This window comes from Canis lupus, chromosome 16, assembly GCF_011100685.1.
Source record: "Canis lupus familiaris isolate Mischka breed German Shepherd chromosome 16, alternate assembly UU_Cfam_GSD_1.0, whole genome shotgun sequence".
Taxonomy (NCBI): Eukaryota; Metazoa; Chordata; class Mammalia; order Carnivora; family Canidae; genus Canis; species Canis lupus.
In genome coordinates, this window is record NC_049237.1 from 37,657,463 (window position 1) to 37,676,296 (window position 18,834).

The 18,834-nt window shown below is 34.6% G+C and overlaps 1 protein-coding gene across 1 annotated transcript in view; it reads right to left on the reverse strand.

Moving 5' to 3' along the window:
• DLC1 (DLC1 Rho GTPase activating protein) overlaps nucleotides 1-18,834 on the reverse strand; it is a 411,515-nt gene that overhangs the window by 305,031 nt on the left and 87,650 nt on the right. The window contains 1 exon segment of the mRNA NM_001313797.1: nucleotides 338-487. Coding sequence (NP_001300726.1) covers nucleotides 338-487 — 150 coding nt within the window.

The window sequence follows — 18,834 nt, forward strand, 5'->3', positions numbered from 1 at the left end:
TTGTGGGATACTGGAAATGGTGTTTATAGGATGTCAGAGAAGACTTACAATGGGAGCAACAAGTATAATGAAGACGATTTGATCTCTAGGTAACATAATTTCCCCAGATGACTTTCTTTTTTGTCTAGCTAATAATAATCATTTCCTTTTAAATTACACTTACTCTTTTAAATAATATTGCATAAAGCACAGAATTACTTGAGTGATATTTACGGAACATTAGCAGGACCACATATAGGTCATGTTACCATCAAAGATGTTTCATTTGCAAGAGGGACTATATGATAAAAAGAGCTATCATTCTCATGGGAAAAGAAGTGGAAAGAGGAAAGCTCACAGGAACATGCCGCCGCAGGTTCGTTGGTGTGCTGGATGGAGAAGAGCTGGTGCTGAGGGCATTCTCAATGTCCTGATCAAGTTGGTCCAGTTTCATAATTAGCAGCACCATGGAGTCTAGCCGTGCCCTATCTCGATCTTCTCTTATTTCCTGAGGAACAGAACATGTTGTTACTGAATCTGAAAGGCCATTTCTTGGAAAGAATAAAAAGTTCCCTGTTCTTCAATGTGACAAAAAGGACACTGAATAATAGGCAGCCTTCTACTCAAGGGGAAAAGGAAGTTCTATTCTGTATCATCAATGGGCTCTTCATTGGGAAGATACTGACCTACTGCCAAAGAAACGTTTTACTTGAATTTTAAATATACATCTTCTGGAAAAAAGTGCAATGAAAAAGAAGTATAACATTAGCGAGTATTGATACATATTTACTACTTTTCAGCTATTTATTCTTGGGAAAAGTTATGCATTACTTTTTTCATGGTACAAATCAATTATGACATACTACTGTTTGTGGTTAGACATTTAAGGATCCATATAAGAGAATATGTTTGAAAAATGCTTCTGAGTATAGTGAAACATGGGAAAATAATCAAAGAAGGCAGGATTTTATTTTGTGCAGTGGGTAGGTTTTTTTGTTTTTGTTTTGTTTTGTTTTGTTTTGTTTTTGCATGCGGCCATTTACCTACTGCCACTTCAGGCTATATCGTCAATATTTCTTTTCAAACTTCTTTTGCTTTCACACATTTTTTTAAAAAAGTCCCACAATTGTATATATTTTTGCAAATGATCATAGTTTCTTATTCTAAATTTCCTATAATACAGAGATATGTTTATGGAAATACTGCTGCTTATAGGAAAACCTAAAGTTTCTGGTTGACCATATAGAGTTATTTGGGCATGACTGCTTACTATTCTTGCATATTCAAATCAAGTTAATTAATATTAGGAATCTTCCAGATTCCCTGTGTGTTGTGTAAGGTATCAAGGTTGGATAGAGTATTGTGTGGGAGAAAAAAGGCTGTGGAAAGCACAGTAAGTTTCTTCAGAATCAAAATCTATTGAGAGATGTAATAGACTCAGGGGTAGCCCTTTTGAGGAAAATCATCATTTCTCATTCATGTTGCCATATTCTCATCTGTCTTTGATATTTATCTGGATGAAATCAGCTTTGAAAGAAACACCAGTGGAGATCTCAAAGGGAAAATATATCATAACAGAAGCCTGAGGGGTATGGGTACAAGGGAGCAGGTGATGATATTGGCAGTAGGATGGTAGGATGACTGCCTGAATCAGACCTTTTGTTTTTGACATTTTTCTTTTAATCCCCTAAATTCTCTAAGCCATCATTAGGAAGGATCTCCAAAGAGCAGAGACTAACTAGGGTAATTTCATGGATTAATCTAATTCTATAGGAGTCTCTGTACCCACAAGACTTAGAGCAGATTGTTAATATTACAGAGCATTATTTTCCAGATGTCAAATAATTGGCTTATCCAAGTAAATTGTTCAAAGAATCATTAATTAAGCTAATGATCAGTTATTTGGGTAAGCTGAACTTGTGTTTGGTTTAAGAGACTAATGTCAAATTGAAAGAGTCCTATTTCCACAAAGACATCAAATTTGAGAATAAACTAATAATTTTTGTTTTGTTAATTACTTCATATTTCTGTTCTGTGATTATTACTTAAATCTCCTTTCACTGTCCCTGCTGTCTAAAACATGTAATGAGGTTCTGACATAATTACAGACTCTTGTAATCATAAAGGTTTGTGCTTTGTGCTTAAGAGTGTCCAGGGTATTTACAAACAGACTTAAACCTTACTATATATCATATCCTTCGGTGCTACAGACCTTTGTTTTATTCAAAAGAGCCTAATTGGGGTGCCTGGGTGGCTCAGTCACTTGAGTGTCCGACTCTTGGTTTTAGCTCATGTCATGATCTCAGGGTTGTCAGACTGAGACCTATGGGGGGCTCACGTTGGGCTTGGAGACTGCTTGGGATTCTCTCTCTCCTCCTTCTGTCTGCCCTGCTTGCACATGCACCCCCCCCTTCTAAAAAAGCAAACAACAACAAAGCCAAAAAAGTATTATTTATAGTAAAATCCTGCTTCTATCTTAAAATGGAGTCCTAGAAATATTAGAGATAATTGGTTTAATTCTCTTCCTAATACCCAGAAAATGGAAAATCTGACTAATAGGAGACTCAAAGTCCTCTTAATTACTTCTTCTCCAATGTATTTGCTTGTATAATTTCCTTCTTTTTTTAAACTGAAATTATGTTTGGCAAGACAATGTTCTTTGCATCTCTATATCCACATATGTTTTTTGTGTGATTTTCATTTCCCAGTTATAACATCCTCAAGCACAAAAAGTTATGTTTTTCTACCTGGCAGATGAGTCAAGTTATACACTGCATATGCAATATGTTTTCAGGAATAATAACAATAATTAAATCAATATAAGGCAGTAAAACAACATCTCCCAAAGCCATAGAAAGTATATCTTGATATTTTTCCAGCTACTAAGTTAATGCTGGATAAAGAAGTATGTCCTGAGTTGTCCTAGACCTACCAGCAGTGGTCTCAGAAACAATTTGTCTTTGAGTTAACTGGATGCTGAGATTGTGCTTTAAAAACATTTTCAAATCCATGGGCTGAGCATCAAATTATTTAAAATGCTCTGCCAAAAGGAATAAAACCAAACATCCTTGGTCTACAATATTCCTTTAGAGAAATAAGCCTATTTCTTTCCCCTTCCTTCCTGGATGCTTCCTTATTCACCAACCATTACACTTAGCCTGAAGTGTCAAGTACACAGACCAGTATCCTGTGTTGGGTTCCAGAAAACCTCACAAAATAGAACTGACTACAAATCAGATTCTTTGGATAAATTTTATTGTCTTTGTTTTTAAAACCTAGATGTTAATACTCTACTGTTCTAACCTTTCATATGTGCATGGCTAAACTCCAGCAAATAGCTCATGCCTGAAAATAGAGCTTCATATTTGCAGATTTTGGCTAGGTTGACTTATACAGTGAAGCTTTTATTTCATTCTCTCCCTATAGTCCAAGAAGAGAAACTTCTTAATAAATGAAGCTACCTATTAGTGAAGTTCTCAGTATTTCAATATCTTAACTCACTCAAATCAAGGCCAAAATGCTAAATTCTCTTCCTTCCCATCTTTCCTTCTTTCTTTCTTGTAGTCATAACCGTTGTGGGCCAAACACCATTAAAGGGAAAATATAGTCACCAATAAAAAGAGATTTAAAAAAAATCCCTGATTTCCTGAATATTATAGTCAACCATCAGAAGGCAGATAACAGAAGTTAACAAATCACAAGTAAGATGGCTTTATATAGGAACAAGTGCAAGAAGCAAATAGATAGGGAAAGAAACTACACAGTCACTGAAGGGGATTGTCCCATTTTGTATAGGGTGGTTGGAAAAGAGTTTTCTTTGGAAGTGAGGGCTAAATCATGACGGGATGAAAAAAATGGGGTAGAAGAGAGAGACAGTGGTGGAGAAAGAAGAAAAGAAAGTAAGAGAGAGAAAGGAAGAAGAAGGAAGGAAGGAAAGGAAAGGAATGGAAAGGAAAGGAAAGGAACAGGATGAGGAGAAAAGAAGGAGGAAATCTGGGAAAACAGCATTCCATGCAGAGTGTGGAGTGACACCAAGATGCTGAGACAGGAATGAGTTGGATGAATAAAAGGATCAGATAAAAGGTTGGGAACACCAGGAAGGAAAATGACAGGGAAAGGAATGAGTGCTAGGACAATGTGAGGCTGAATATAAACAGGAGCTAAATTATATTCTGTTATGAAGGTCACTGTAAAGAGGTCCAAATTATTCTTTGCAGTGGGGCCACTGGCAGGATGTCAGCAAATTAACGATCTGATATGTGTTTTAAACTTTTAGAGAGTTCTCACCACGTACTGACAACTAAACATTTTTAGAAACCTCACCCTACTTTACATCCAGTGATGCCACGTGACTAATACATGTTAAATAAGTTCCATTTATCCGAAGATTATTTTCTAGTCCTATAGTCCTTTTTTCCCTCCTGAAGTCTGAGTCGGATCCACATTATGGTAATTATAAGGAAATAACAAATTTAAGAGCACACTTATCTTGATGAACAATGAATAATACATGGAATTGTTGAATCACTATTTGGTACACCTGAAACTAGTATAATACTGTGTGTTAACTACAGTGGATTTTAAAAAATAAATACTTTTATAACATGGCCTTACATATTTTGAGATCAAAGTGAAAGAAGAAGGCACTGTTTGGGAAGCTGTTTCTTGGAGGTAGAGAGTGGTATATTGGTAAATGTTTAGAAACTAGATTCCAAAAAGAAAGTCCTGATTTGTAGCATGTGTCAATTTTTCTGTGACATAAATACTGCCGTGGCTGATCTCCAGCTACCAAATAGACACTATTGAATGCAGAATTGGAAGAGATGCTCCAAGACTGCTCTTGCGAGCTTATGTGAGCTGGTGACCAATAGTTGTAATTATGGTTTAATCAATGTACTAACATATTGAAATAATGCATTTTATTTATTTAATGATAGTACTTTCCTTAACCTTTGCAGGTAAAGTTCAGTATAAATTGCAGGCTTAAATTTAATGTTCTCCTGGAGACTTTTTTTGTTCTTAGAAGTTCTCACTAAACTGCTTTCCTTGCACTATCCATTATTTATATTGTAAAATATCTTAAAATTCATTATAATTAATACATCTTTATACTTGTATTTTTACTTAAGTCAAACATATTTCTTTGAGTAACTCATTATGTATTTGAATATTTTCTTCAAAATTTAACACTCTAGAAATCTAGAACCCTAGGACCATGGCTATTGGTTCCATAGTGTCCTGACTTTGCAGAAGAAAGTAAATTCTAGGGGGTTTTAAGCCAGATTACTTCTCCGTTAGCAAATTGAATAGAATAGAGCCCATATTTCCCAACTCTCTGTCCTGATCTTTTTCAGTATTCCAGTTTGCTTTTCTTTCATGGATGCAATTATTCAATTTAATTCCATTTAGTATCATTTATTCTCTCCTCAACTCCCGCAATCTAGTTCCAATCCTTCCAATATACAGAAACTATGTTAACGAAGAACAACAATAACCACAATTAAATGCACAAAACTTTTGCACCTAAGCTAGTTCTTTTACACTTTTATTTAACAACCATTCATGATGTTTATTGACCATCTCCTGTGTGCTATGCACAGTTCCCTAGGAAGCCACCTATTTCATATTTGTACAGTTATAATGTTTAGAAATGCCATGGAGTCAAATTCTGCCTTCTGCAATTCCCAGTTTCTCTCTCCAGAACTAGACAGAGTAAAGTCGTGTCTATTCCATGAAAGAGTCTTTCAAATATTTGAAAAACTTTGTTGTGCCCATTTTCTTCCTTTTCTAAGTGAATCATCCTCAGTTCCCTTAATGATTTCTCATATGACATGTTTTCAAACCCTCATTAGTTCTGTTTACTCTTCTCTGTATATGACATAATTCTGTCAATGACCCAATTAATGGTTGGTGCCCAGAATTAAATATATTACTCTACATGTTGTCTGACCAGGGCAGAGTAGGCAAGTATTTCCCCATGTTCTATACACCCTCTCTAACACAGCTAAGAATTAAGTGCCTGTTTAGAACATGAATAGGCTATTCTTAATGGGACTGCCATGGTTTGCTTTTTTAATGAGGAAAAGCTATTTACTTGCCTGTGAGCTGACCTTGAGTCAACAGTGTGATATATGTCTCCTTTTCCCCATATATGCCTGTGTAGCAGTAAGAACAGAAACATCCTGTTGTCTTGACACTATAACCGGCTGTTGTCAAGGTATAGATAATATATGTCACAGTTGTGGAAGAAATTCCAGTTGTATTTCTTTCTTAAACTCATCAGTGCACACTTAAGGAAATTTGGAGAAAAACTATTCAGTTTGATTTGTTGTCAAAAGGCTAAAATGGTCAACCCACATGGTTTTCCATTGGGAAATCTGAAAGATTCCCCCCCGCCTTTTTTTTTTTTTTACCTCCAATAGCTATTTAGTCCCTGGGCAGTGAGGTCACTTTGATTACAGTGGAATGTGAGGGAGATAAACAGAGTTTTTAGGGGGTCATTCTCTCCAGGTGTCTGAAAAGGAATTCTCTGAACATGAGACTCCACTACCCTTCTTTCCTTCTATCTGGGGAAGATAATTCCAACCCTCCTCTTTCTCCAGATGGTCTTTATTGAACAGCACAGGATTCAGTACATATACATGTAGTAAGGAGGAGGTGAAATTTACCAGACATTTTATAGACTGGGCAAAATATGAAGTCCAGAGAAAAGGATGCTCCCCTAAAGATGCAGAGAGAGGTTCTGTTTTCCTAATGCCAAGCATTTGGAAGAAAACCAAAGAAATTCAGTAAAAGACCAGAATGCCTCCAAATAGTGGACATTTGGCTCGGCAAATTTAGCAGTGCCTGAATGTTCTGCTTGTCAATGAGTTGTGGCATCACATAGACAGCCGTAATAAATTAAATAGTAGGCCAGGAATAGAACTAAGACTTCCTGATTCATAATCCAAGGTTCTGGCCCCTACACTGTCTTTGATTCTATACGGATCTCACTGGCTATTCTGGGCTGGTAATACTCCTTGCTCACCCATAGTAGAAAAGAACCTTTTAGCAAAAGACTTGGCCCAACTTCATTTTGAATTATTTGATCTGCAGCCAGCTGGACTAGGATGAAATCTCATATTAGTGTTATACATTTCATTTGACAATAAATTCCTCACCCTAGACTTTCCTTTCTTAAAATAATATCCTGTTTAAAGAACCAGAAAGTTATTAATTTTTTTTCTTCAGAAGCAGTGAAAATTTTCATCTGAATAGCTGGTCAGAAGCTAAAGATAATATAATTATCCTATGTCAGAATTTCTAGGCAAGTTATATAAGTCAATCTTAATTTTTATTCTGGTGCATTTCAAAATGAAACTTATGTAGATTAAGAGGTAGGTAATAAAACCAACCAGGAACTAACACCTATTTGCCAGATATCGTCTGTTGAACCACAAAATCTTTGCATGTTACCTTAAATTAATAGTAACATGTGCCAATATCATTTTAATATTAGATGACACAGAATGATAAATAATATCCTCATTCAAAGTTACTACAAGGCATCTTTTAACTGATATATAAATTATGGCTTTATATTAAGTGTTTATGTTCATTTCCTATGTATCTCCTCCCATTCATCAAACATGATGAGGAAAACCGGTCTCTGCTTGATTTTTAAACTCCAACAAGGCTTCAAATAGAACATTTTTATGTTGGGACTTCTGTAAATAGTTTACACACTCTCCTGCATAGTTTCAAAGCACATCTATGCAGCTGGTCCTAAGGAGTGCTCAGAAGTGGCAGGTGTGAGTCGGGAAGAGAACTGTGTGGGCAGTAATTCCTCTCTATTCCAAGGAAATCTGAGGATGACTTCCTCCACTAGGTTTAAAGGCCCATTTTGTGGAGTGGGATATAATTTCTACTTAAATAATTCGATAAACATTATGAAATCAGTCTTTAAGTGCTAAAATTGGAGATTAACTTTCAGGGTTACTTAGTACATTTATAGATACAAAGTCAGCCTTTCTGGGTTGATTATTTATTCTCTATCATCATGCTTGCTTGATATCTGCAAATCCTTGAAGTTTTTACTTTTTTTTTTTTTTCTTTTTACAATTCTCAGTAGCTCTCTCCTTGGGTTCAGATATTGAAGGAGACATGATTCTTTCTGGTATGAAAACAAGAAAAACATCCATTTAACATTAAAATTCCATCTACTGTTTTCAAGAATATTATGATCATCTTTCTTTAGGTGTGGATAACAAAGAAAGACAAAAGTAAAAATTTCCTCATTTTCCATAAAAATATATGACTTAATTTAGAAAAAAAGTCTTGTATTGACCTGAATCTGTCAACTTTCCTAGTTTTACCTTTCAGACTCTTTCTCATAATGCCTGGTGTTCCTCAAATGACAGTCATCTTGAGGACTACCACTACATAATTCTTAATATTTTTCTTTAATTAGATTCACATTTTTTACAGTTAAAATAATTTAAAAAATATATTCATGCTATATATCAGTTATAATTTTATATTTCCTATTGTATATTAAACTATAAAATTATCAAAATAAATCACTATACTATCTGATATAATCTCACATAAATTATATTACATTTTAGGAAATGCTTAGTTAGAAATTCAAAACTTATTTTGGTTTCTTGAATATGCCATGCTCTCTCTCATTGCAACCAGGATTACTAAGTTTAGCAAATAAAAATATAGGATACTCAGCTTCATTTGAATTCCACATAAACAAGGTTTTGTAGTATAAGGATAGCCCATGCAATATTTGAGATTTACTAAAACATTTTATGTTGTTTATCTGAAATTCAAGTTCAACTAGGCATCCTGAATTTCATCTCGCAACTCTATTTTGATCCATGGAATCCTTCTCCTTTGGCTTAACATACATCTCCCCTGCCTGGGTATATCAGAGGAAACCTTTTGTTTTGAGTATAGTGTCACTCCAATGGAGAGGTCTTACAGAAGTTGTTTCCTTAAATGAATGAACAGTAATTGCCTCTTAAGATATGCAACTTCAAAGAATAGAAAATACCTTTTCTTAGTGTGTTATTTAGTGTTATAATCCTAGGCAAATCTAAGACTTCCCATTTTGTTTTTTTCTGTGGTAACAAAATAAAATCTGAAAAATGCATGAGGCTAATCTTTTAAGAATTGCAAATTTACTTGAATTATTAATATTTTGTATGAAATTTTCTAGGAATGAGTAATTTCAGATTGAATCCTTTGCTATTGTATATTTTCTCACTTCTATCATGTGCAATGTGTCTGTGGCTCTGTTGGCACAAAGAGGAGTCTTCACACTGAAAAAGTATGGAAACTATTTATCTAACTCCTGTCCTCTCATTTTTTTCCTGATGACTTACATTAGCAAATTTAAGAATTTCCCAAGCTACAAACTTAGATTAATGGCAGGATTGGAAAATCCCGGTTTCTTGCGTTCATCCTTACTTCTGGTTACCTAAGTAGGCATTAACACTATTAGACCTACCAGGCACTTTCTTCAACTCTATAGGTGACCCAAGAGGACATATTGCCCATACAAATTCATATGCATTGAAAGACCTGGGATGAATACGTGTAGATTAGAAAAAACAATTTAGTCTCACATGGATGGCATCTTCATATTATTAATCTACAAGTTTAGAAGAAACATCATCTTATTGATGATTTGTTCCTTTCTTCCTCCTTCCCTCCCTCCATCTGCTTTTTGTTTTCTTTTCCTTCCCTCTTTTCTTCACTTTTTTCCTTCCTTCTGTCTCTCCTTCTTTTTGTTTGTTAACAGTTCACTCTATCAGTGGTTCTCAAATATGATTAGGCATCAGAACCACCTGAATAGAATAGCTTGTTAAAATATAGCTGCTGATTCAGTAGGTCTTTAATGGGAATGAAACATTTGCACTTTTTACAAGTTCCCAGGTAATAATGTTGCTGCTCTATGGAGGGGGCTACACTTTAAGAACTCTGAACCACATACTAGTACTAGTTCTCAACAGTGGCTGATTGTAAGCACACTTGTATAGCTTTGAAAACTTCCACATTCTAAGGCTCCACACTCCAAATTTCATAGGTGTAGGGTGGGGCCAAACCAGTGTGTTTTTAAGAAGTTCAGCAAGAAATCCATTAATCTCTTATATTAACAGAATAATAAAAAAATACAACATATAAATGTCCAAAAAAGGTATTTATAACATTCAAGACCTATTTTAAATCACTTCTTAGTGATTTAATAAGCAGAACAACCAAAACTCTCTCAGGTAGCAAGGATTTAAAAGGCAATTATAGCAAGTTTTGAAGATAAATATTAGAAACACTTCTATACTTTTAAGAAAAAGTAGAACACTCATTATCACTCATTTTATTTAATGTTGTGATTAAGGTTCTGGCTGAAGCAATAAAACAACAAATAGTAGCAACAACAACAAAATGGAGAGGTAATTATATTACAGAGGAAGAGAATTTGTACTTTAAAAATCCCAGAGAATAATCTGAGAATCAACAAAGGAAAACACAGAAACATTGTTGTCCACTATCATTAGCCATTTATAAAATAGAATAGGGGTACCTGGGTGGCTCAGTCAGTTAAGCGTCTAACCTGAGTTAAGCTCAGGTCATGATCTCAGGGTCCTGGGATGGAGCCCTGCATTGGGCTCCCTGCTCAGCGGAGAGCCTGCCTCTCCCTCTCTTTTCCACTTGTGCTTCTCACTATCTCTGTCGCTATCTTGGTCAAATAAATAAATCTTAAAAAAAAAAAAACAGAATAGAGAAAAATAAATCACAGTGACAAAAAAATCTAAAATATCTAGAAGCAACTGAACAAGGAAGAAATAATCAATATTTTTATGGAGAAAGTTAAAAATGTCACCAAAGTATGTAAAAGAAGACAACAAATGGAGAGGTACATAATTGTTTTGGATAGGAACATTCCTTCTAACATACTTTAAAGCAATGTCTGTTTCCCCTCTAGAATGTAATGATCATTGCCTGTTTTGTGCAGTGATGTAACCCAAGAATCTAGAGCAGTGGTTGGCACATGATATCATAAAATAAATGTTTGTTGAATGAATGAATGAATGAAATCTTAATTGTCTTTCAATTAATTTTTAAATCCAAAGTAGTTTAACTCGAAACTCCTCTAGGATTTTTAAAATGAAACTTGCAAAGCTGATTCTTAAAAAAACAAAAATGAAGAAGTCCCAAAGGAAACAAAACATTTTAGTATAAATATCCTTAAACATATATGAAAATACAAAAAAATATTTTAATAAACTTAGATGCTGAATTAAAATTAAAATTTGTCAGGATTTTGTTAATTTTATTTTATGTATTCCTCTCTACTTTTTAAAAAACAATATTTTAGATAAATTCCTGACATTATATTTCACTCACAAATGCTTAAGTATGATAAATTGATTTTAAAATTCTCTTGTAAAAGGAAAGGAGGGAGTATTAATTATAAAAATCTTAAAACAAAACAATTCAAACATTTTTTGACACTGTATAAAAATCTACAAATGAAATTTAAGAAACAAAACAAAGAAAAAAAGAGACAAAAAACCAGACTCTTAACTATAGAGAACAAATTGATGGTTACCAGAGGGGAGGCAGGTGGGTGAAACAGGTGAAGAAGTGAAGGGGATTAAGAGCACACTTATGATGAGCACTGAGTGACCTAGAGAATTGTTGAATCAGTATATTGCACACCTGAAACTAATATAACACTGTATATTAACTCTACAGGAATTAAAACTAAAATCCATAAATGAAAAGACTGATAAAAATCAAAAGGCAACTGACAGGGAAAATATTTGGAGCATGTATAATGAAGAACTAAGAAATTATTAAAAACAATAAAAATGGCAAAAGCATTCAAAAAAGCTATTATATAAGAATGAATATTATTTAAAATTCTAAACCTCAGTGGTAATCAAAGCACTGCAAATTAAATAAATAATGGAAATTATTTTTCATCCATCAGACTGTCAAAAAAGAAAAAAAAGCTTGACCACATTTGAGATTGACAATCTCTTCAGAAATGTAAAGCTCTGCCTTTTTTGGAGGCCAGTTTGGCCTATTAAAATTAAAATAGGACATGTCCTTGAACTTGGCATTCTAATTTTAGATATACATCCTACAAATTACTTGTAAACATGCAAAAATTAGTATGCCCAATACTATTCACTGAAACTTTTTTTGTGTGTGGCCAAAGAATTGGAAATAACCTATGCAGTCATAAGCAGAATACTGTTTAATGTAATAAATTATTGTACCATTATTTCTTAGACCATTACCCATTAGTTGCAAATATGAAGTAGGTTCATGTGCACTGACACACAAGTAACCTAGTCAGCTCTTCAACGTAAGTAAGAAACTGTGGCTCTTTGGAGGGATACAGCCCCATGGCAGGGTACACTGCTCGATGAGTAAAACACGGTTGCCCAGGAATTCTCACTTTAGTCTGGTGTCCTTGTGCAGGGAACAACCTGTATAATTGTACTGGGTGCCCTGCTACTCGTTAGTAAAGCACTCCAAGAAGGTTTATTAAATGGAAAAAAATGTGAAGGACAATATCCTATAGCATGAAATCTTTTAGGTACCAAATGAGCACACATATATATGTGCATGCATAGTATTCAGACACAGGCACACACACACAAACACAGACTTGAATCAAAATTCTGTATTTTGATATGCATATATATAGATGCACAAAGATCTGTAAAGATACCTAGCCTTTGGGAGTGGGGGTAGAACTGGGAGGAGGCAAAGGAAACCCATGTTTTTTCATATAGTTTGAAATTCCTATAGGGAGTTTATGATTGTGAATTACATCAGCAATTGTCATTTTTTATTAGGTAAAAAAGTAAATATTTATTAAAAACAATAAAACACTACAAATTACAATTTTAAAAAGATGGCAAATACCACAAACAGAATACCCAGAAAAATTTTTGTTAGTAAACTGAATAGCACACTTTATTAATACCATTCTCCCCCCGCCTTTTCTGTTATTGTGAATGATTTTAAAGGTTTGGAATATCCATATATTGTCATACTGTGAAGCCTTTTACTTAATGATGGAAAACCCTCATTAGCGATATGGAAAGATGTCCACACATTCAGTATATAAGTTTACTAAATCGTAAAGTTACTAAATTTTCACACGTGAAGAGATGATTTATCTTGGCCATTGGTTCTACCTACCTCCCTGAGTGCCAGTCTCTGCAGCCAGATGAGATCTGGTGGTCATCTCTTTCTGTGACCATTAGTTTCAATATATTGAGTCCTGGCTGGAACTACTGACCTATTCCTGGTGTTCCTGGTTACTCACCAGAGTTATAATTCTCTTCTTACAGCTTAGACAAATTCCTGAATAGCTGCACTGTTTCTTTTAGCCCCAAAATAGAAAAGAGTACCATTATGACCTTGACTCTCTACCGTAAAGCCAAACTGACATTTTGTGAGAAATGATAAAATGGTATTCCACACTTGCTAAGATTTACAGAGCTCTAGTCAGTGAGCATATTAAATAGAATGTAGATGATGCTATATGTGATTTTAAGGCTAAGTTTTAGGGGATTAGCTACATACTTGCAATGAATTAAGATAAATATTCTTATTTGACATTTTATTTTTAAAAAATATTTTATTTATTTATGAGAAACACAGAGAGAGAGAGAGAGAGGAGCACCAGGTAGAGGGAGAAGCAGGCTCCATGCAGGGAGCCGGACTAGGACTCGATCCTGGGTCTCCAGGATCACGCCCCGGACTGAAGGCGGCGCTAAACCACTGAGCCACCTGGGCTGCCCAAAATTTTATTTTTTTAAGTCACATAGCAGCTAGTGCTATGCAATGTATCTTGATAGAATTAATTAATTAATTAATTAATTAATTAATTTTAATTTATTTTTTATTGGTGTTCAATTTACCAACATACAGAGTAACCCCCAGTGCCCGTCACCCATTCACTCCCACCCCCCACCCTCCTCCCCTTCTACTACCCCTAGTTCGTTTCCCAGAGTTAGCAGTCTTTACGTTCTGTCTCCCTTTCTGATATTTCCCACACATTTCTTCTCCCTTCCCTTATATTCCCTTTCACTATTATTTATATCCCCACATGAATGAGACCATATAATGTTTGTCCTTCTCTGATTGACTTACTTCACTCAGCATAATACCCTCCAGTTCCATCCACGTTGAAGCAAATGGTGGGTAGAATTTAATAAAAATGTTAATACTATTGATAAATACTTAACCCAGATGGCGATTTAAGTGAACATGTGTCAGAGGTTTTTTTGTTGTTTTTTTTTTAAGTTTTTTTTTTTTAATTTATTCAGGAGAGATACAGAGAGAGAGAGAGAGAGAGAGAGGTAGAGACATAGGCAGAGGCAGAAGCAGGCTCCATGCAGGAAGCCCATTGTGGGACTCAATCCTGGGATCCCAGGATCAGGCCCTGAGCAAAGGCAGACGCTCAACCACTGAGCCACCCAGGGGTCCCTGTAAGGGTTTTTAAGAAGTTATTAGGCAATCTGTTATGAAGGGACACCTTACAGAATAGGAGAAATTATTTGAAAATCATAAATTGATAAGGGATTAGCAGCCAAAATATATAAAAACTCATACAACTGAATAACCAAAAGCAAATAATCTGATTAAAATATGGCAAAGGACCTGAAAAGATATTGTTGCAAGAAGACATACAAATAGCCAGTATATGAAAAAGTGCTCAAAGTCACTAATTATCAGGGAAATTCAAATTAAAACCACAATAAGATACTACCTCACACTGGTTAGAATGACTAATGTAGAAAAGACAAGAGAAACCAAATATTGGAAAGAATGTAGAGAAAAGGGAACCTTGTATGCACTGTTGGTGGGAATGTAAATTGGTAGAGCCACTATGGAAAACAACATGGTGGCTCCTCAAAAAATTAAAAATGGAACTATTATTTGTTCCAGCAAAAATACTTTTCTGGGAATATATCCAAAGGAAATGAAATCAGTATCCCACAGAGATTATTTGTAGTCCCATGTTCACTGCAACATTATTCACAATAGCCCAGATATGAAAACAACCTACATGTCCATTGAAGGATGAATGGACCACCCCTAAAGAACTGACCATGCCTAAAGGAATATGATTCAGCCATAAAAAAGCGGAAAGTCCTGTCATTTGTGACAACATGGATGAAGCCAAAGGACATTATGCTAAGTGAAAGAAGCCTGCCAGAGAAAGACTAATGCTGCATGGTACCACTTACAGGTGAAATCTTTTTTTAAAAAAAGACCTCCTTTTATATATTTTTAAAGATTTTAGAGATTTTTATGGATTCGTAGATTTTATGGACTAGAATGGTGGTTTCCAGGGGCTGTGGGATGGAAAATGGGGAAATGTAGGGGAAAAGGTACAAACTGTCCCTTATGAGAAAAATAAGTTTTGAGAATCTAATGTAACTATAGTTAGCATGGCGACCATAGTTATTAATATAGTACTGCATACTCGAAAATTGCTTAGAGTAGATCTTAAACATTCTTCACACATGCACGCACATGCATACACACAGAAGAAGTTAATCATAAGAGGTGATGGGTGCATTGCTTATTTTAATTCTGGTAACCATTTCACAATGTGTATAATATCATATCATCACTTTGTACATTTTGAATATACACATATATTTGTCAATTATTCCTCAATAATGTTGATCAAAATGAACACAAATCATTGACAATTAAATTCCAGCATGTACACAGTTTCCTTTCAGTATAGATATTTCTTTCATTAATGTCTTTGTGTTGGTTACCAAATTAAAAAGGAATAACCAGTCAGTAGTAGCTCCCTCATATTATTAAGCATTTCACACACATTAGTCTCCCAATATTTTGAAAGCCTGAATGAGAGGAGATGGAGCATCTGGCTTCCCTGAAACCACTGAAGGACCCAGCAGAGAGAACGAATGTAGTGGAACTCAAAAGTATTTTTTGATTAATTAATAGTTGTGTACTAAGTTCCAGTCTTTAATGAGCATCTAGACAATATGATCAATCTCTAAAAGTCGGTTTCTACAGAAAGAAAGCATCAACAACTGCTATGGAACATTGCTTTTTCTTTTCAATTGAAGAGAACTTTTTAGATGCACTGATTAGAAAATGTGTTGGCTGTAGAGTAGGTCATTATTTGTGTCCTTACAAGACTTAGTAGAAACTCAAAAACGTCTTTGTGGTATAATGCTTCTGAGGGAAAGGGACATTTGAAAAATAGCCTTTTGCTTCCAAAATATTGAGGTTACTCATCCTCCAATTCCCTGAGATCATTAAGACCTGTTTGTTTGCCTTTCTCTTGTGCATAAGGAAACCAAACAATGCCTTCTTTTTTCCCCAATATGGTAATAACTCTTAACCCAAATTTCTGCCTGGGGAATCTCTCCAGCACATTGAAGAAAAATTTTTCTTTATCTATATATCTTGTTTGTTCTCCATATAAACTATGTGCCCATAAAAGGGACCAATAAGTTTCTGTGGCTTCTAATTCAAATGGCTAAATTCCATAATATATGAATCTCCTGTGGTGTTGACTTGCACCTTTTTCCTATGATGGGTAGTAATTCCTTGGCTATCATTTGTACAGTCAAAAATAAACACAAATGAAAATGTGACTGATAAAGCTAGTAAGTTAGAGAGCTTAAGAATATTCAATAGTATTTTAAAATGGGATTCACGTTCCTTTAAAATATTGTTTGAAAAAAATATTGTTTGATATGTATATAGAGAATATATATGTATTGAGAGTTAAATGATTAAAAGTAATTTTCTGTTTTAAAAAGGTAAGGTTTAAGAGAATACAATATCACTCTTTTCAGAAGTCCAAGGTAGATGGGACATTACTTAGTGCTAAAATTCTGTTACTCTCATGGTAAAATTATGAAACAAACCACAAAGTAGTAATTTAGAACTGGAGAGTACTTTAGATGTGTAGCTTTTTAAGCAATGAAAAAAACCTAAGATGAATAATATCAAGAAAAAATTGACTTACTAGGTTTTGACTGCTTGAGAAGGTTAATTGGAAAGAAGGTTAAAATATACCAAGGAGAACTACACATGGTTGTTGCATATGATAGGTAGCAAAAGGGTATTTTGGCAGCTGTAAATCTCTTCTTTTTGTGTAGTTAACTTACTCTTAGCTCATCCCTCTTTCTCTAGCTGTGGTTTCCGAGAGAGATCTTTGTAATTTTTTCCATATTTATTGAGCAACTATTAGATCAATTAACACTATGTTGTGTACAAGAGATGAGACAAATCCCTCTTCTTTTAAGAAGTTTATATTACATCTAGCAGATTGCCATGCAAACAAGCAACCAAAAGAGGGAAAAGAGAGAGAGAGAGAGAGGGAGAAAACGAGAGATATTTTGATTGGATAATATGGGGGTAAGCTTCACAGAGAAGACCACCACAATTTAACTGAGCCTTGAAAACTGACTAAGAATATGAAGGATGGAAGGCATGAAGTGCAAGGCATGCTAGGAACAGGATATGAAACATGGTAATAAAACAAGTTTGCAATGGATTGAATTGAGAGTGGTGTGAGATTAACACTGGCTAAAATCTTGTGCAAGGTGCAGTAAAAGATATAAACTAAACACACGTAAAAAGTTGTTCAATTGAATTGAACTTCATAGGTTTGCCCTGTCTCTCAGGCCTTACCATGCATGTGTCTATCTATTTTCTTCTCTGCACCCAACAGCTCCCCTTTTCCAGGTCTTTATTATACTATTATAAGGAAAGTAATTGTATTTTTGAAAAACATTGAAAGTCAAAAAAGATAAGTGCATCCTTTGTGCTCTGTCTGCAATCCCTACTGCTCCTGTATGGGTCATCTCTGTATGGGGTCTCCAGTGGCACAATTATTTCCTCTGTTTGTTTCAAGGTGAATCTAAATTTGCCATTTAAGTAATTTGCAGATGTAGACATATTTTATAATCTGGTGAAGAGGATACTCTGCTGGGTCAGTGAAGCTCTACCTCATTGTTCTCTGTGGCAATAGTTGAGTCCTAGTATAAAAGAGTAAGAATAATACATTTATATATATATCAAATTAATGGGCACTTCTTAAACAGTTGGTGACTATTTAATCAGAAATGTCATTTCCACACAATATCTGCGTTGGTGTGTGCCATTATTCAATTTGACTAAATTCTATTCAAATTGTATTCAACCACAAATGCTTGCTGGTGACTAAAGGTCAAATACATGAGAAAGCACAGATCTTATAGTACCACCTGTCACCATTACTGATAAAATAATTCAAAGTATATGTTCTTCTACTGAAGGCAAGTTAAAGGAAGGACTGGCTATTTTTATTCTAAGCATCTTCTTGTGGATTGAAAGCATTGATCCATTACAGACTTAGAAAGTCCAACCAAGGGGAAAATAAGAATTGTGATCTCCTTATATTTTAAGATTCTGTTATTTGCTCAGAAAAAATATAACCCAAATGTAAACTTATAGCCATAAAAATGGTAGGTAAATTAAGTAATTCTAAGAAATGTCTTTATTACATTTAATAGGAAATGAAGGAGATATTTCCTTACGCTATTGAAAATAGAAATATAGAAATACTCTTCTGGCAGACAGTTCTCATGAATTTTGGAAATTAAGGCAAAACAAAACAACTCATAGTCCCTGAAAAAAAATAACAGTAGTGGCAAAAAAGTAAATCATATCTCTATTATTTGCCTTAAGATATTTCTTGTGCTCTTGGTCAGAAATTAGTTGTTAATAGAATTGACCTGCTTTTGAACAAGTATTTCTAACAACCTCTGCATTCAATAACACAATGCACCCATGCAT